Here is a 20318-nt window from a genome sequence, read left to right as displayed (position 1 = left end):
TGATATCTACCCTAAGGGCCTTAAGGAAATGAGATAATTTAGGGAACGTGATTTGTAAATAATAGTAGCTAACATTCACGGGGCACTTGCTGTTCTAACTGCTTCATATCTGTTACCTCATTTAATCTTCACAATACTCCTGTAAGTACTACTATGATCACCCTCACTTTACATATAAGAAAATCGAGAGACAGAGAATAAAATATTGCCCAAAGGGTGGAGATGAGCTTATTGGCGTTAAATCTATAAGGGGATCTAGCTTTTACAGCGACCTATTTCTTGCAGTGACCCACAATGTCGCTTTTGTTTGTTGGTTGGTTGGTTTTATGATAGCCATAGCATCCAAGTTGAAACTTATATAGAATTTGCTCCTTCGTTAGCTACCATCAACTGGCCTTCTCTAATTGCTTTGTGTATCTCATCCCAGTCCTGTCTGGCTGAGCTCCAGGGAAGTCAGCCCACTTCTCCAATTCATTTTCGGTGTCCTGGTCAACATTGGGTACACGGTACAGCCTGAGGTCAAGTCCTAACAAAGGCTATTGTACACTTCTGTGGGATCAGTGGCATATCTTTACCACTGTGAAGTAATTTCCACGAGACAGACAGATACACAATAGCTAGCTACATGCAGGTGAGTTCGACAACCGCTCCGCTCCACACCTGAGTCCTGGGGCTGACCTCTCCAGCTCTCCTGTCAGTCGTATTTGTCCGGAACCTTTCCTGCGGATTCTGATGCAGCCGGCCGGGACAACGCCGCCGAACACACAACACAGCAAGTGCTAGTAGTCTAACTATATGCCTGAAACTTCTAGCTCACTTACATAACCCGGGGAAAAACATCCTCAAGTTCTTGCAATTTTTAAAGTACTAAGTGATGAAGGCATTTTTATCCTTTCATCAATGTCATAATCAAATGACTTCGAGAGAGTTTGTTCTTCTTTTGGGTTAGGCATATACATGGACAGCCCACTTGAAACGAACAGGGAAGGCGGGGGAAGAAAGCGGAAGCCGCAGGGTCTTCTAAACCAAAAAGTCTCCGGAGCTAGCGCCAGGCTCTTTGCAGCGTCCCCCGTTTAGACGCAGTCTTAGAAGCCGGCGGGGGAAAGGCGTAGTCGCTGGAGCCGAGACCAGGCGGCCACAGTTCTCAGGGATGAACCTCGAGTTGCTCGGTAAGGAGGGCTATGGCTGCGTCTTGGAGAACCCTTTGGTCCTGGAAAAGAGGGAACCCGGGCGGGAGGGGATTCAGGCTGCAACATCAGGTACCTAGTTCTGCTGTGGATCACTGAGCGCTCTGGATGTGCAGCACCAGCAGCAGGAGGGGAAGCCCAGCTTCTGCCCAAGCAGAATGCATTGCCTTTCCGAGGCTACTTTCTAACTAGTTTTGGAGTGATCTGGACACTCTGTGACTTAGTTTTGATGACAAGGATCACAGGTGCTGAAGTAGCCCAGAACAGGCAGGACCAGAGTTACTGGAGAAGAAGGAATCTGAGGAAGTTGGACTTCAGGTGAAGCTTTGCAGACTTGTCAGGGATTTGGGTGTCTGGAGAGGTTAAATCTTTTTGTTTTTGGTAGAAATACGGGATAACTAAGGAGGGGAACTTCAAGGTCTAGTTGAAGTCCCTCACTGAACAAATGAAAAGCAGTTCAGAAGGTAGTGACTTGAAGACACTAAATAAGTAAATGGCATCGTTGGCACTGGAATCCAGTTTTCTTGACTGCCTGTTTAAGCTCTGTAACTACCAGGGATGGTGTGTAAAACACTGAGGTGTGAACTGCAGAAATAGTTGCCTTTTACTACCCTCTCTTTGAGTCATTTCCTCCCTACCCGTTACCCAAGTTGATTAAAAACTGTAGGGTCTTTCTTCTGGGTGTTTAGCACGGTAGCCTAGGGATGTCTGAGGTTTTCCAGAACTCCTAAACGATTTGCTGTTTTTAATGGTTATGTTTCTCTTAAAAAAAAACACACACACAAAAATCCAGAAGGTGTTTTTGGTTGTACAAAGGGCTACAAAGATATTTAAGAAATGGTCTTTACCATTAAGGAACTTTTTGTTATGCAGAAAGATTAATGATTATGTAAATAGCCATAACGTATTGCAGAACACAGGAAGGCCTTTAAGAGTCATTACAAAGAGCTAAGAACATTTAGAAGAGGGAATGAATATCTTTGGGGCAGGGGAAGAATGGTAACTAGGAACAAAAAGCCTGTGGAGGAGTTGGAGTTTTGAGTGGACGTTTAAGATTGGTAAAATACTGACAGACTGTAGTATGTTGATATGGGGAGGAGTGCTTACTAGGAATATGTTTGATATAAGACATCAGGGAGAGAGGACCTAAAGAACTGACCTGCTTGGCCAGGGTGTGGGTACTGTGAATAAAGAGAAGGTCAAGAGATGGGGTTGGTGCTGTCAGTTTTGTGGACACTCTTGCATGCCTAGCTGGAAAGGGTGTGCTTTTCAAGGAAAGTATGGCAGAGCCATTGAAGTGTTTTTACCTGGTAGGTAACTAAATCAGAGCTGTGGATTTCCTTTTTTTTAAAAAAAATATGTTTTTATTGGATTTTTAGAGAGAGAGATAGAAACATTGATGTGAGAGAGATACATTGATAGGCTGCCTCCTGCATGCACCCCACTGGGGGTTGAGCCCACAACTCTGGTTTGTGACCTGACCGGGGAATCGAACAGGGACTTCTCGGTCCATGTGATGATGCTCAATCGACTGAGCCACATCAGCCAGGCTGGATTTTTTTTTTTTTAAGATTTATCTGACAACATTGTCTTGGAGGGTGTAAAACCAGTTTGCAGGGCTAGAGTAGATGAGTGATATAGAAAGCCTGAGCTAGGAAATAAAAAGAAAAGACGTCAAGGAGGTAGAGTTGAAAGAATTTGTGAATCGATTGCATATGATGCCTGAGGGGAGGAAGGGACTGAAGTGCAAAATCATGGGAGTCAATAGTGGTATTACTGATAAACATTTAAAGATATTGGTAAAAGACAGCATTTTGTATGTTGAGTGTGGATTCAGGAGATAGAAATTTTGGATTTATGGGAGGGATTTGTAATCCTCCTACAGGTGGACTAATTGAAACATTCCGAGTAGGTGAGACCAAGGGAGAAAGTGGGAGGGGCAGAAAAGAAAACTGAGGACAGACTCTTGGACAATTACCTGTATTTAGTGGACAAAAGGAATAAATGACAATAATACATTAAATACTAGTTATATAGTACTTACTATGAACTGGACATATTTTTTCATGCTTCCATATATTTATTCAGGTTGAGAAAGGAGAATTTACAGGCTGGTAAGTTCTGCGGTGTCTTCCATAGAAGCCAGTTGTAGAGCATTTGAGTCTGGAAGCTGGGAAAGGGCTGCTCTATTTAGTCCTTAGACAGCTTAGGGCCCCCTCAGCAATTTGAGCACAAACCAAATTACAGTGATTCTAGGAAGGCGTGGGAGACAAAATGGAGGGAAAGAGTTGACCCTTAGTTTTAAAAATGAAAGTAGAGGAAAGATGATAAGCTAGTACTTTCAAAGAGAGTAGAGTCAGAGAAAAGATTTTTTTGTTTTTATAAATTATACAGAAAAGTCATGAGGATGAAATTTAGGAAGAAGTATTTAGTATTGAAAGATTAGGCAGTTTAAAAGAAGGCTTAGTCCAAAAGATAAACATCTCCATGGAAGTGACTTTGAGTTTTAAAGTAGGAAAGTTAGTGATTACAGAGAAGAAAGAGAGGAGCAGAAGTGATGATTGTGGAAGCATACTAAAGGATATCTGGCCAGATAAAGGAAATGAATGATAATGCGTTCTTTTCTTTTTTTTATTGAAAGTATTACAGATGTCCCCCTTTAGTTATAATTTCTTTCTTTCTTTATTTTTTTTATCCTCACCCAAGGACATTTTTCCATTTTTTGTTCAGATAGGGAGGGCGGGAGAGAGAGGAAGAGAGAGAGAGAGAGAAACATTGATGTGAAAGGGACACATCGAGTGGCTACCTCTTGCACGACCCGACCAGGGCCAGCGACAAACTGCAACCGAGGTGCGTGCCCTTAGCAGGAACCGAATCCTGGTCTCTCTGGACCTCAGGTCGCCACTTTAACTGCTGAGCCAAACCAGCCAGGGCTAATGATAATTTCTTAATGTGGACATTCAAGATACTAAATCTGCAACCGCTTTTTTTTTTTTTTTATTCTCACCCGAGGATTTTTGCATTTATTTTCAGATAGAGCGGGGAGGGAGAGAGGGAGGAAGAGAGAGAGAGAAATATCAATGTGAGAGAGACACATCGAGTGGTTGCCACCCACACAACCCCAACCAGGGCTCCCTGCAAACTGCAACCGAGGTACGTGTCCTTAGCGGGAACGGACTCTCTGGTCTGTGGGCTGACGCTCTAACCGCTGGGCCAAACCAGCCAGGACTGCAACCACTCTTTGAGCCTTTGCAGTGAGTCAGGCAGTATGACTGGAGATAAAAAATTATGTAAGAGTTTTTCAAACTCACTTTTCCCACAACTCGCAATAAACAGATATTTTCTATCCCAACCCATTATATATACTTACATATATAACTAGGTTTTTCAAAATTACACTTAATCCTTGTTATGCTAAGTGTCCTCTGGTATCTTCTAATCTATTTAAAAACTTGTGGCTAACTGAATTGATTTATCCATTTATGGTGGATTGGGTCCTGCTGTTTGAAAAACATTGAAATAAGATACAGCCTTTGCCCTGGTTAAATACATAGAACTAGGAGGAGAGAGACATGAGCAGATAACTGTGTATAATACGGAAGCAGCTGAAAGAGCAAATTAATACTGTATTGTTGGGGTTGGCAATAAAATTTGGGGATGATTTTTCAGAGGAAGTGCCATTTAACGCAGACAGTAAAGGCAAAGTGGTATTTTTCCAGAGGGACCAGTTGGACAGGTAATTACCAGTGCAAAGACCAGTAGGGGTAAAATGTGTGTGGTATGTTAAGGAAATGGTTAGTAGCTTAATAGCTGGTGCTTGGGGTAGGTTATACAAGGTTCTATTCTAGATGCTGATGGAAGTTAGCCAAAGATAAATTAGAAAAAAATGGTTGAGGACAGATTGAAATTGCTTTTTAAAATTATACTTAGGGGTTTAGTATATTGTTCAGCAAGGGAGATTTTTTAGCAGGTAAGTGAAATGAGATTTGGAGTTTAGAAAGTTGGCTGTGACAACTTTACTTTGTGAAGTGTTGAGGGAGGTAAGACTGGAGCCGATGAAATTATGGTAATAATTATGGTATTGATGGCATTGGATTGGGGTGCGTGGGGTGGGGTCAGTTATCTAAACACATGCAGGTTGCCTTTCTCTAAAAGAAATGCAACCAGGTCTGTCATCCATCACTTGTTAGATTGAAGGGGCAGAATGGAAACTGCTACTCTGGAGCTGTTACAATAGGGAGGGATTGGTTAGCAAGTAGGAAATAATAGGACCATTGGGAGAAAAGGTCCATGAAATTTTAGAGGTCATGATAATCAAGTCTTTAAGGAGGGTATGTTCAGCAATTTAAAGAATAGACATTATTTCACATCATGAGACTGGGAGGAGAAAGGCCTGAAAGACCTGGAAAGCTAAAAGGCAGTTTGAAGAAAGGATCCGAATAGGAAAGAAAGGAGAAGGCACCTGAAGAAACTGGTGTGTTTGCACTGAAAGCCGTCTAAACTCAGATTCTGAAAAGGCATGGATAGTGAGTCCTCACCTAATGTTGGTAGGTGACTTTAAGCAAAATGATGTAGTATAATGGGCTAATTGCTATCATAAGTTTAGTTCCTACAGCAGCATCTCATCAGTGTTGCAATGAAAGGACATTATTTAAGAACCTGATGTACAAGAAGGGCACATAGCTGAAGGTGAACATAGGGGAGTGGTACAGGTTTTTAAGAATAGTGTCAGGAAATCTAATGTGATTGAAGGCCAAGATGGTAAAAAAAAAAAAAAATGAAGCAACTGGAAAGGGTTTAACATTATGTGGAAAGTGAAGAGTAAAGTTTCTGCTTGGTTGGGCTAGATGATGTAATTCTAAAATTATTCATTCATCACTCCACAAATATCTTTTGTGTGCCTAGTGTGGACTTAATAGGCAAAGGGGAAGTGGAATACTTAACTTCTTTTTCTTTTGCCTTTTCTGGGGAAAAGGATGACTTTTTGGAACAAATAAAGTGAACATTTCTTGTCAAGAAAAGCCCTCAGTAGGTAGAGATTTTAGGTAGGTCACTTAGCTGACTTCTCTTGGTCGAATTACATTCCTTGGCCCTGGAGGAGCTTGCATGGGAAGTAAAGGTTGGTGATCTTTGAAATTTGGGGAGAGAAAGGAAGACATGCTGAAAAAAAAAAAAAGAGATGGGCAAAATCTGACACTCAATAAAGGACAGGTGTGTTTTGCAAATCATAGACTAGTAACCTTGAGGTCAAATTTGTGCAAAATGGTATGATTTATGGGTCAGGTCCCAACTTTGCCAGTTTGTAACTGTGAACTTGGGTAACAACTTAGTCTTTAAGCCTAACTTTCTTCATCTATGAAATGGAATTTAAAAGTACTCCTTACTTGAAAGTGAATTGAGAGGATTGAGGGAGATAATATAAGAAGGCCTTGGTACAGAGTCTGACACATGAACATTCAGTAAGCGGTAGCTGCTAATGGTAAATGCAGGTTTGAGCACTTCGAAGAAATGATGAGCCAGTGGGAGTTAAGTCTATAAAGCTCATTGAGGTTCTTTAATTTCATGCTTTTCAGATTAAATATAGTACATATTTATCACAACAATGGAAATAATACAAATATGCATACAGAAAAATTATCTTTCTCTCCTTCTCCAAATGGTAACTGGGGTTTATCCTTTTATACCCTTTTTCTTGCTCATATAAACACATTTAAACAAATGTGTAAGGGATTTGTTTGTGCTTTTTCCAGATATCGAACCTTTTTATATACATTACTTGCAACTTGCTTTCTTCATTAACACTGTAAAGGTACTATTCCTACACATTAGGAGATAATAGATCTAACAATTTTTAATGTGTTCATGTCTATACACTCATAATGTATAGTTTTAACTATGAATGCTTTTTTTTTTATTTTTTTCCCATCATATTTATCCCCCCATACCCTCTTCTACCTCCCCCCACTCTCTCTCCCCTCCAGTCACCACACTTGTTCGTGTCCATGAGTTCTTCCTCCTCTTTTCCTTTTTTGTTCAATCCCTTCACACCTCCCAACACCCCCCAACCAGAGCTGTCAGCCTGCTTTCTATCTATGAATCTGTCTTGTTTTGTGTGTTAGTTCAGTTCATTAAATTTCACATGAGTGAAATCATATGGTACTTGTCTCTTACTGGCTTATTTCACTTAGCACAATGTTTTCCAGGTCCATCCATGCTGTCGCAAAGGGTAAAATTTTCTTCCTTTTTAATGGCCGAATAGTATTTCATTATGTAATGTATTATAGCTGTTTATCCACTCATCTACTGGTGGACATTTGGGCTGCTTCCAAATCTTGGCTATTGTAAATAACGCTGTAATGAACATAAAGGTGCATATATTCTTTCAAAATAATGTTTTGGGTATGAATGCTTTTTTAAAGTGTTTTTTTCCTTGCTTCCTCCCTTTTGTTGATAATCCCATGTGTCTCTTTCCATATTTTCCCACACCTTTACTTGTGTTTGCATATATACAAAGTAACAAAAAATGAGCTATTATGTACACTGTGTTTTGCTTTTTTATTCACTTAGTAATACCAATGAAAAATTTTCTAAGAGAATTAGTGTAATTTATCCATATTTGTATATTTTTTTCTGCTCAGAAATAGCTTGAGCACTTGCTGGTGTGGCTCAGTTGGTTGGAGTGTCATCCCATACACTGAAAGGTGGTGAGCTCGATTCCTGGTCAGGGCATATACCCAGATTGCGGGTTCGATTCCCAGTTGGGGTGTGTGCGGGAGGCAGCCTATCGATGTTTCTCTCTCCCTCCCTCCCTTTCTCTCTCAAAAAAGAAAATCAATAAAAATTAAAATAATGATGTTTCTAAAAAAGAAAGAACTTGAATAACAGTATCTGCTGCTTGGGATTTGAGAAGAGAAATTGCCTTCAACTATTGGTCCAGTGAAGGATTTTTCTTCTGTAATCAGTTTTAGAAATGTGTATTTTGCTTTAAAAGTCATTCATGTTTTTTGAATTATCAAGTATATTACGAAGTTAAATCTCTTTGACCAGGGTTTATTTCTTTTTGGCATTCACATCTTTTTTTCTCCTAATGGTCTTCACAGTCAAGCCTCGGTAATGTAATTATAACACAAAATGGTAGATGGTGGGAGGATGGAGAAGGTAAAAGTGGTCATGAGCATTCTGAGGAAATGGCCTTGTGCTCCCGTGACCCTGCTTGACAGCATCCTTGCTCATGCCCTTCAACCAAAGCGTCCCAACCTAGCTTAGTCTTTTTATACGTCATTTTCTCTTTATGTTCCTTTAAATTCCTTATTATAACCCTGCTAACCAGGATGAACCTCAAAAAAAAGAAAGAAAACTAAAAAACCCAACCCCAAACATAAAACAAAAATACAAAATCAGAGGTAACCTTTGTTGAGGGGTAATTATGCATTAAAATGGTCCCTGGATTCTGGATTCTTTCACAATCTTGTGTGTGGCTTCCCCTTCTCCCAACACAGCACAAGTTACACTCTGTTCTTTCCTCAGTACTTTATATTTTTAGGTTGTGTTTTTTAATTTGTTTGTTGTTGTTTTTCTATCCTCACCTGAGGACATTTTCCCATATTTTGTTCAGATAGAGTGGAGAGGGAGAGAGAGAGAGACAAACATTGACGTGAAAGGGACACATCAAGTGGTTGCCACCAGCATTACCCAACCAGGGCCGGGGACAAACTGCAACTGAGGTACGTGCCCTTAGCGGGAACTAAACCCGAGTCTCTCTGGACCATAGACCGCCGCTCCAACCACTGAGCAAAACTGGCCAAGGCTGTTTTTAATTTTTAAATAAATACTCCTTTTTGTTTGTTTCTCAACCATGTGAATAAAGAGTTGTATCGATTTTGAAAGATACATAGGATATATTGTTAAAGGTGCATGTCACATAATAAATAATATGGGTTATATCTTGATTTGGTTTCAGCATTTCACTTCATTCTTTTCTTTTGAATGCAATCAGTCACCATAAGTCTGGTGCACATTTGATAAATCAAGATAATTACCCCTGTTGACAATAGGTTACATTGAGTTTTGTCTTTCTTTTTTAGTTTTCTTAACTATAGGGCCTGTGTTTTTTTTTTTGATGTTTTCATTATTTCATTCTTCAGTTTTCTATTAATTTTTTTTAAAGGACAAAATGTAATAAAAGTGGTTTTCATACTTTTTTTTTAAGAGGGCGAGAGAAAGAGAGAGAGAGAAACAGAGAGAAACATCGATGTGAAAGGGAAACAGCAATTGGGTTGCCTCCTGCACACACAAACCCTGACCGGGAACCGAACCTGAAACCTGGGCATTTGCCCTGGGCATTTGCCCTGACTGGGAATTGAATTGGCGGCCTTTTTGGTGCACAGGATGACACTCAAGCAACTGAGCCACACTGGCCAGGACTAGATTTTTTTTTTTAAAGCAGATGATTTCTTTTTCAAATGAGATCTTATTTGGATGCCCTATATATAAAACAACTTTCTTGGACCTGTAGTTCTCAGAGTATAGTTTAAAAACCATTGTAATAAAATCTTTATTATAAAGTATTTATAAGTAAATACTGACAAAGATGGTGCTGCTGCTGAAATTAAACTTTTGACAAGCAGGTGGTTTCATATCTATAACTTGAAATGTGTATTACTGCTAATGTATAAATACCAAACTTAATATAGGAAAAGCATTCAGGGATTTTTGTACCAAAATATTGTTTGCTTAAGAAGTAGAGACTTGCCCTGGCCGGTTTGCTCAGCGGTTAGAGCGTCAGCCTGCGGTCCACAGAGACCCAGGTTCGGTTCCCACTAAGGGCATGTACCTTGGCTGCAGTTTGGCCCTGGCCCGGGTTGGGTTGTGTGGGTGGCGGCCACTCGATGTGTCCCTTTCACATCGATGTTTCTCTGTCTCTCTTCTTCTCTCCCCTTCCCGCCCTATCTGAATAAAAACTGGAAAAATGTCCTCGAGTGAAGATTAAAAAAAAAAAAAAGATGTAGAGACTTGTATGTTTAACCAACTGCCAGATTATATTACAACCTAAATGCTATTATTAATAAGGGGAATGATTGCTGCTGGTTGGCTGCTTTTAATAAAGGTTTTAGAGAAGAGTTGGGATAATTTGACTGACTTGATTTTTAAAAGTTTGTTACTTAAAAATAACCATAATAATGTCACCACATGTTTAAATAAATAACACTTTTATGAAAAATAACTTTTTTAAAACAAAAAGAAATTAATGAGAAGAGTGGCATTGTTTTACATTTTTACAAATTTCTGTAAAGTTTGCCTAAATAGAAGTTTGCAGAATTTTTACCTTTGCTTCTGCATTCACTCTGTTGCAATAGCCTGTCATATAGCCTCAGGAGAACTCATCTATAAACTTATGAGATAATGAAAATAAAGAGGCAAGTACCATATTGGAATGATAATGAAAATAGGAAAGGACTTAAGTTTCCCACCTCCCTTTGCAGATCATGGCTATACACCATTCATGAGCTGTAGGACCCCTGGTATGTTACACATGTTCCATCAACTTTTTTCTTTGCTTTGTTGCAGAGTCCTTTGGGCAGAATTATCCAGAGGTAAGAATATAGTGTTGTTGTGATTTTAGGAACATAACTCACTAGCCTTTGTATTTGAGTGGAAAATTCATTTTGATATATGTTTTAAATTTTTTGACAACAGAAGCATTGAATGTGATGATACATCTTTTGCTATAATAAGGAATTAAATGTTCACTTTTGATGCGGGGGCTGGGTGCAAATAGGCAGTATTGGCTGGAAATCTCACCATAATGTAAATCTTATAGTTTATTTCCCTTTAAATTAAAAAATATACTTTGATTACAGTATCACAAACAGCACCATCACCCGTATATGGATTTTTTTCTAGTTTTGATCAATGCTTTTACATAGTAATAAATTAGTATGTATATTATAAGTGTGTTTTATTTTTTAAGGTAAAAGTATTTTGTGTAATACTTGGAATACATTTCAGTGTAATTATAATTAGTTTAAATGGCTTAATAGTAATTTAAATAATTTATTTGGCTTTTGTAATATTACACATACAGGCTGTTCTAGGTTTTTTATTTTAAATTATTTTTCTTGGGATAAATTCCAAAAAGTGTGAATACTGGGTCAGTAGGATGACTCTTTTATTGAATCTTGTTATATTTGGCCTACTTCTCCAGAGTATGTGTACAAAGTTATAGTGGAAATATAAGGGATTGATCACATCTGTTTCAAAAAATTCTCTCAGCTTTTATAAATACTTCTTCATTTTGACTTGTTTAATAGGTATAAGAACGTACATAGAGATTTTTGGTGTATATCATGATTTAAATCAAAGAGAAGTATCATAGATAGTAGAGAACCTTTAAAAAATAACTTGGATACTTGGGCATTATTTTCTGTGTTCTTATGTTGATTTTAATTTTTAGGAAGCTGATGGAACTTTGGATTGTATCAGCATGGCCCTGACTTGCACCTTTAACAGGTGGGGCACACTGCTTGCAGTTGGCTGTAATGATGGCCGAATTGTCATCTGGGATTTTTTGACGAGAGGCATTGCTAAAATAATTAGTGCACATATTCATCCAGTCTGTTCTTTATGGTAAGGAATTTTAATACTAATGTGTTTAATATGAGTTAAAGTAGGGGGATGAATGGTGACTGTAATTGGCAACATCATTATAGATATTTTAATATTTAGAGTATGAAATATCCAGCCATTGGTAATATAATTGCTCATAGTTTATGTAGATCTTGAACCCATGCTCTCTGTCCTTCAAGCTCCTTTGTGATGAAAAATTTAGTGTAATATATGAATCTATATCAGGCTCTGTCTGATACTGAAAAGAGTTATTTACTGATTGTAGCTGTAATATTATGTGTGATAATGAAATTTTATTTAAAAGAAAAAATCTTGGTTAGGAGAGAAGCCTGTCTAAGCTCTTGAATTCCATCATTTTTATTGATCACAAGCCTGTCCATTTCTTCATTGCACTATATGGTTATTAAGGCTTTCCATCAGGTATTTGAGTTGAACTCTGGTTTAATATAAATTCCCGCTGATTTCTTTCTTACTCTCTGAGATGACTGTTTAGTTCAGAAAATTTTATTTTTGGGGCAACACTTCTTTTAAGAGAACTTGGTGCCAAAAAAAAGAGAGAAAAAAATGCACCTAATCGCCTGGTTGGTGTGGCTCAGTGGACTGAGCGTCATCCATGGACTGAGAGATCCCTCTCAGGTCAGGGCACATGCCCAGGTTTCGGGCTCGATTCCCCACTGCGGGTGTGTAGGACATAGCTGATCGATGTTTCTCTCTCACATTGATATTTCTGTCTCTCCCTTTCTCTCTTTTTCTAAAAAATAACAACAAACAATAAAAACATATTTTTTAAAAAGCACCTAATCAAATCTAAATCTAGATTTACTAAACTGTAACCTATTTTCTTTTGTCTAAATAGAAGCAGCAGAAGTATTGTAAAGCACTGGATTGGGAGGAGGCCTGAACCCCAGTCTAGGTTTGGCCACTAATGAACTGGTGGTTCTGGCCAAAACTTTTCTCTAATACACAAAATGAGAACACCAGCCTGGGTGATCTCTTATAACCCTCAGCTCCTTTACTTTTCATTTCTTTTTTTATTGTTGTGCTTTTACAATAAAGATGTAGATACATACATTCTTAACAACTTTATTAAAATATTATAATTCACAATCTAATTTTAGAACTCCTACCTATTAAATATAGTTTTATTAGAAACTAATATAGAATCATTTATAAAATTATGGAAAATACAACAAAGTAGAAAGAATCACTGTTGCCCAGCTGGGTAGTTCAGTTGGTTGGAGCATTGTCCCATACACCAAAAGGTTGCTGGTTCGTTTCCCAGTCAGGGAATATACCTAGGTTGGTTCAGTCCCTGGTTGGGGCACATCTGATCACTGTTTCTCTTGAATTGATGTTTCTCTCTCTCTCTCTCCCTCCCTCCCTTCCTCCTTCCCCTTCCCCTCCCTCTCCCTCCCTCGGTCTCCCCCTGTCTCTCTTCTTCCCCCCCTCTAAAATCAATAAACATATCCTCAGATGAGGATTATAAGCTATAAAATAAAAACAGAAAGAACTATTATCTCCCGTAGTTCAATCACCCAGGTGTTACTACTATAAAATTTTTATAGGTTTCTATATATAGTTTTTGAAAAGCAAAGTTTGTAGTTGTGCTGTATTCTGTTTTATATTTGGCTTTTTTCCTTCCTAACACTGTCCAAATATTTTTCTGCTTGAATAGCCTTTAAAAACTTTTTTAATGGCTATACAGTGGTGGGCAAAAGTAGGTTTATAGTTTTGTATGGAAAATAATACAATGATTAACAAGAATAAACTGTTTTGTGTGCTCACAAGTATAAACCTACTTTTGCCCCCCACTCTATATCTTCTGAAAGATAAACCATAATTTATTTAGCTATTTCTGTTTGTTTCTCTGCTTCATGTTTAGTGAATGTCTTTGTGCATAAAGTTTTTCTCTCATATATTCATTCATTCGGTAAATAGTGAATATGAATTGTGTCCTAGGTACTATAGGCATTGGGCACACAAAACAAATGACAACTTGCCCTGGCCAGTTTGGCTCAGCGGTTAGAGCTTCGACCTGCGGACCACAGTGGTCCGGGTTTGGTTCCTGCTAAGGGCACGTACCTCGGTTGCAGTTTGTCCCCTGCCCCGGTTGGGGTTGTGTGGGTGGCAACCAGTCGATGTGTCTCTCTCACATCGATGTTTCTCTCTTTCTCTCTCCCTCCTGCTCTATCTGAAGATAAAGGCAAAAAATGTCCTCGGGTGAAGATAAATAAATAAATAAATAAAAACAAATGACAACTTGATTAGTAGGGGGAGGTGCATGTTCATATAGGTACATGTACTAAAGCTTTATAGGTCCTATATAAGAATTGTATTTGAGATTTAGTGGAGTATATACATGTGTGCGTGTGTGTGTAGTAAGTATTACATAGCACATATACATCATAATTAACTTTTCCCTAAGTTATGGTATATATAAGTATATTTATATATTATAGTTATAGTTGGTAGTTAGACACATTTTGTGTATTTTTTTATTCAGACTCATTTAGAATGTATCTTTATCTATTATTTTACTTGTTGGGTAATATTTGAACATATTAGGGACTAAGAAAGTTTCACCAAGAAAAGTTTTGGGTAGGCATGATAGCTGTCTTCAACTACTAAAGAGTTGACACATACAGGACAGAAAAATTGGCGCAAGGAGTAGAAGCAGGACTAGTGGCTAACAGACAGAAGTTATAGGGGGAACATGTTAGCTTAGAGTGGAGAAGAACTCCCAAGCAGAGGTGGCCGTGGATGGGATGGATTGCTCAGGAAAGAATTTGTCATTGGGACTATCCCTGCTTGGGCTTGCTGCCCTCTTCTTGGGCATGCTACAGAAGAAATTCAACAGTAGATGGGGGTCATAGGTAGAAGAACTAAATGATCTTTAAACTCTGAGACATTAGACTTAGTAAAGACTCATCTGTCTTTTGGAAAGAAATAAAATTGTCAGATGTGAGAAAGTATAATAATCCCTAATTCTTTTTTTTTTTCTTTTTAAATTTATTTTCAGCAAGCGAGAGAGAGAGAAACATTGATTTGTTGTTGCATTCATTGGTTGATTCTTACATGTGTCCTGACTGGGTATCAGACCCACAGCTTGCCACATTGGGACCATGCTCTAACCAACTGAAGCTACAGAGCCAGGGGATAATTCTTGAGCTTATGGATTTGGAATTGAAGAATTATTATTATTGCCCCAGCCAGTGTGGTCAGTTGGTTGAGTGTCGTCCTGTGCACTGAAAGGTCACCGGTTTGGTTCCCAGTCGGGGCACGTGCCCGGGTTGTGGGTTTGATCCCCGGCCAAATGATCGATGTTTCTCTCTCTCCCCTTTTCCCTTCCTCTCTCTAAAATCAATAAAAACATTAAAAAAAAAAAAAAAAAGGAAAAGAATTGTTATTATTAAAGGGAGAACCTCTCAGTTTTTACCTCTGTTTATAATTTAATTTTTAAAATGACATTTCTCTTTGTTATAACAGAAATACAGTCTTGCTGTGAAGACAAAAGATATAATACAGAAGTGTTTAAATAAATAAATAAATAAATAAATAAATGGAATCATAGCTAACATTCTATTCTATGGTAAAATTGTGCCAAAACGCTTACAAGAACAGCAACAAAACTGTCCGTTGTTTCTCCCTACTCCCAGTATTGTTTCACTCCTAAAGGACTTGTATTTTTTCTGATATTTTCATATTTCTAAATAACATGTATATGTCACTTTTTCCTGGTTTGTTAATTTTAGAAATTACCCATGAACTTTCTTTTACAGTGTATGTGCATTTAGCTCACCCTCTTACCTTCCCATCACCTACTGAAATTAGGTGGCCGCTGGCTTTTTTGTTGTGAACCTTTAACAGTTACAGCATCTGTAGGCCTCTTCTTTTTTTCTTTTTGTTAATCCTCATCTGAGGATACTTTTTCCACTGATTTTTAGAGAGAGTGGCAGGGAGGGAGGGGGACAGAGAGAGAGAGTGAAACATCAATGTGAAAGACACATTGATTAGTTGCCTCACACATGAGCCCTGACTGGGCCAAGGATTGAACTTGCAACCCAGGTACATGCCCATGACTGGGAATGGCACTTGTGACCCTTTGGTGCATGGGCCGATGCTCTAACCACTGAGCATACCTGCCAGGGCTGTAGGCCTCTTCTTTTTAAAATTCACATTCTCTAGAAGGAGCCTCAAATTGCATTCTCAGGGGTAAGCATGACTAAGTGTGCTAGAGCTGGTGGAAGAGGTGCCAGGGTCCTTTTGTATGCAGGCTTGAACTTAATCCCTCTATATTCACTTCTTCATTTTGCCCTGCCTTCTTCTGTCCCTCGGGTCCTGAGTCTGGGGATACATTTATCTTCTCACTGATATAAAGAATTGCTAATGGTTTTTGAACCCTCATTCTTATGTGAAGCATTGGACTAAGAGTTTTATATGTACTAATTTAAATTCTCTCAACAGTCTTCTGTGGGTATAACTATTATTGTTCCCATGTTATAGGTGAGGAAATTGAAGTTATATTGAAAGGTTATGTAACTTGCCAAAGATCAAACAGCTGGACAGTGGTAATGTCCAGGCATGTCTGACTCTTGAGCCTATGTTCTTAACCTCGGAGGTATATTGCCTGCTAAGTCTTCAATAGCAACTCTTCCTCCTTTGTTGCAAAATTTGGATAAATGCTGGTTTGGGTTTGTTTGTTTTTTCTGTTTTTAAGTTCTCTGTTTTATTTTTCCTGCCTTCCTGTGGGTTTCTTGAACACATTTTAGAATTCCATTTTGATTCATCTGTAGTTTTTTTTTTTTTTATCCTCACCGGAGGACATTTTTCCATTTTTTTTGTTCAGATAGAGTGGGAGGAAAGAGAGGGAGAGAGAGAGAGAAACATTGACGTGAAAGGGACACATCAAGTGGCTGCCACCCGCACAACCCAACCAGGGCCGGGACAAACTGCAACCGAGGTACGTGCCCTCAGCGGGAACCGGACCTGGGTCTCTCCGGACCGTGGGCCAACGCTCTAACCGCTGAGCCAAACCAGCCAGGGCCATCTGTAGTATTTTTTAGGATATCTCTAGTTTTTTAGTAGTTTCTAGGTATTATATTGCATATACAAAACGTATCACCATCTACTGACATTTTACCAGTTCAAGTGAAGTGTAAGAAACTTTACCTCCTTTTGCCCTCCTTTGTTTTTGCTTTTTGTTCATCCTCACCCAAGGATATTTTTCCATTGATTTTTAGAGAGAGTGGAAGGGAGAGAGAGAGAAACATCAGTGTAAGAGAGACACATCAATTGGTTGCCTCCCACAGGACCCTGACCAAGGCTGGAGATCGAACCTGCAACCCAGGTATGTGTCCTTGATTGGGAATCGAACCCAAGACCCTTCAGTCTTTGGGCCAACACTCGAACCGCTGAGCCAAACCGGCCAGGGCTACCCTCCTTTGTTTATAATATAATTGTATTAAATAGTCTTAAATATTTCCTTCATATACATTGAGACCCACATAAGACAGTATTGTGATTTTTGCTTCATATGTCAAATCCATTTACTGATATTATTACTCTTTTCATTGTTCTTCCTGATGTTCTAACTTTCTTCCTTTATCATTTCTTTTCTGTTTAGAGAGCTTCCTTAAGCTATTCTTTTAGGGTACGTCTGCTAGTGACAAATGTCTTGATTTACCTCTTTGTTCCTGAAGTGTATTGTCACTGGTTGTAGAATTTGGGTTGACAGTTCTTTTCTTTCAGCCCTTGAAAGATATGTCACTTCATTTTGACCTTTGTGGTTTCTGATGAGAAATCTGCTGTCATGTGAATCGTACTCCATAGGTATGGTGTTTTTTCTCAATGTTTTCAAGATTTTTTTTCTTTAGACTTCCTCCATTGTCCTTTGAACAGAAACCTCCACCGGGCTGGCCTTAGCTGCACATTCTGGGTTGCAATTCACCCCCACCCCCAATAAATCTCTTTGGCTGAATGAAAAAAAAAAAGATATCTTTGTTTTTAGTTTTCAGAAGTTTGTCTCTGTGTCTTGGAGTAAATTTCTTGGTGCTCATCCAATTTGAGGTTTAATCTGTGGGTTTTATATCTTGCCATGTTTGGGAAATTTTCTGTCAGTATTTCTTAAAATACTTTGCAGCCCCGTTCTTTTTTCTCTCCTTCAAGGACTCTGATGATAACGGCTCTCGATCTTTCATTGCAGTCCCACAGGTCTGTGAGGCTCTGCTCTATTTTTTTTTTTTTTCCCAGTCTTTTTTCTCCCTGTTGTTCAGATTGGAAATTTTTTATTTTATTCTATGTACCGATTCTCTCCTCTTTCTTCTTCTTTTTTTTTTTATCCTCACCCGAGGATATTTTTCCATTTTTTGTACAGATAGAGTGGGAGGGAGAGAGAGGAAGGGAGAGAGAGAGAGACATCGACGTGAAGGGACACATCGAGTGGCTGCCACCCGCACGACCAACCAGGGCCGGGGACCAACTGCAACCGAAGTACGTGCCCTTAGCGGGAACCGAACCCGGGTCTCTCCGGACCGCAGGCCGACGCTCTAACCGCTGAGCCAAACTGGCCAGGGCTCCTCTTTCTTCTTCATTGGCTGCTGAATTCTTCTCTGAGTTTTTTATTTTAGTTATTATAATTTTCAATTCTAAGGTTCCCATATCAGTTCTTCTTCTCTGTATCTTCTGTTTCTTTGCTGAGACTTTTTGTTTTTTTATTTGTTTCAAGCATATTTGCAATTACTTATTGAAGCATTTTTATGATGGCTGCATTTAAATAATTCTGATGTCTTTGTCATCTCAAAGATACAGTGTTAGTATCTGTTGATTGTCTTTTCTCATTCAAGTTGAAATTGTCTTTGTTCTGTTGAAACTTTTTTATTTGAAACTTGGGCATTTGGGTGTTGTGTTGTAAGAAATCCTGTGTTTTATCAGAGCTCCTCTGGTACTGCACCCGAGGGAAGGGAAAGCACCATCTTGTTATTGCCAGATGGGTTAGAAGTCCAAGTTCCTCATTTGGCTAAATTATGTTGGAAATTCAGGCTCCCCACTGGGCCTCCAGGGTGATGCTGTCCTGGCTGGGAAAGGTAGAAGTGCCTTGTGCCTCTGCGGCAGGGTCCTCATCACTGACTGGTGGGTATGAAAGTGGCTCTCCACTGAGCTTTCCCTGACTCCAGTTAGCGGGAAAGGGTGCTTTGCTGTAACTAGGCAATAGTGGAAGTCTAGATGCTCTATTTAGACCTTGTTGACTGGGGTTTCAGTTTATTCTATGGTGGTTGCTTAAGTAGAGTGATTATTGTCTAAATGTTTTTTCTCTCTCTGGTTTGTCCTTTCTTGGTCCTTCAGCCAGAGAGAGCTGGCTCTTCACCCTTTGTGTGTGTGTGTCCATTGGTATTACTGTGTTGTTGGCTTCTCCATCACCTGGTCTTGGACGTCCGGCACATAGGAGGCAAATAGAGCATCCAAGGAGCTATTGTGTCATTTCTCCTATCCTGCAGTCTCTGGCCAGTTGTCTTCTCTCTGCCTTTCAGAGTCTTTCTCTGTTTGTTTATATATATATAATGTCCAGGATAGTTAGCTGTAGTTAACAGGAGGAATTAATTCCTTTCTTAATTATTCTAAGTAACAGATATTTATCTTTATTACTTTGTTTATGCTCTGAAGGTGCTACTTCAGGAGTAATTGGAAAGCTCAGATACTCCCTCCCACCCCCAAGGAAAAAAACTGTTTTTTGTTACATTAATACTTAAGGGCTCACTGATTGTAAACTAAAATATTTGAGTATGTTCTTTTACAGAGCCACTTGTAATGTTATTTTGAATTTTTAGGAGCTTCTGTTACTAGATATGAAAATGTCATGAAAACATTCTTATTGCTTAGTTGGGAAAGCCTGTTGTGGATTTGAGTATATGTTTTTAAAAAGAAATGTTATTGACCCATGCAATTAGGACAGTATGTATGACTCATGCATTTTTGTCCATAAGAGTGGTATGATATACTTTGTGCTAAGTTACCCTTTTTTCTTCTCAGCTGGAGTCGAGATGGTCATAAGCTCGTGAGTGCTTCCACTGATAACATAGTGTCACAGTGGGATGTTCTTTCAGGAGACTGCGACCAGAGGTTTCGATTCCCTTCACCCATCTTAAAAGTCCAGTATCATCCACGAGATCAGTATGTTTAATCTGAGCTACTCTTTCCTGGGGTGGGGTCTAATTCTATACGGATTAGCTCCAGGCTCGTGACAATTTCAGTTTAAGATTTTAGGAGGCAAGTGCACACATTTCTTTAGACCTTCCACATGAAAGGTCTTTCTGTCTAGGTTGGCTCTACTAAATAGACTTCAAAGAGAGTGTTATTCTGTAGTTAAAAGCTGGCCAAAATTTGTACTTGGGAAATGGGCAAAGGCAGGAATAAATATAATAACTAGTCTTTGACCTGCCCCCCCTCCCCCCCATTATTTGAATTTCTTTAGTAAGGGAAATCGTTCAGTATTAAAACTACATTTAGGAA

The 20318-nt window shown here is 38.9% G+C and overlaps 1 protein-coding gene across 4 annotated transcripts in view; it reads left to right on the top strand.

Annotated features, from left to right (window-relative positions):
* Positions 1-1026: 1026 nt before the first annotated feature.
* The window catches only part of RBBP5 (RB binding protein 5, histone lysine methyltransferase complex subunit), a 34880-nt gene continuing 15588 nt past the window's right edge, over positions 1027-20318 (top strand). For all 4 annotated transcript variants that reach the window (XM_036272953.1, XM_036272954.1, XM_036272955.1 and 1 more), the window contains exons 1-4: positions 1027-1169; positions 10755-10780; positions 11641-11813; positions 19839-19979. In XM_036272953.1, coding sequence (XP_036128846.1) covers positions 1151-1169; positions 10755-10780; positions 11641-11813; positions 19839-19979 — 359 coding nt within the window. In that variant the 5' untranslated portion in view covers positions 1027-1150. The remainder of the gene's footprint in view (positions 1170-10754; positions 10781-11640; positions 11814-19838; positions 19980-20318) is intronic.

Source organism: Molossus molossus, unplaced genomic scaffold, assembly GCF_014108415.1.
Source record: "Molossus molossus isolate mMolMol1 unplaced genomic scaffold, mMolMol1.p scaffold_m16_p_20, whole genome shotgun sequence".
NCBI classification, from domain to species: Eukaryota; Metazoa; Chordata; class Mammalia; order Chiroptera; family Molossidae; genus Molossus; species Molossus molossus.
Note: the sequence above shows the minus strand (reverse complement) of the source record. Positions and strands in the feature narration are given on the sequence as shown.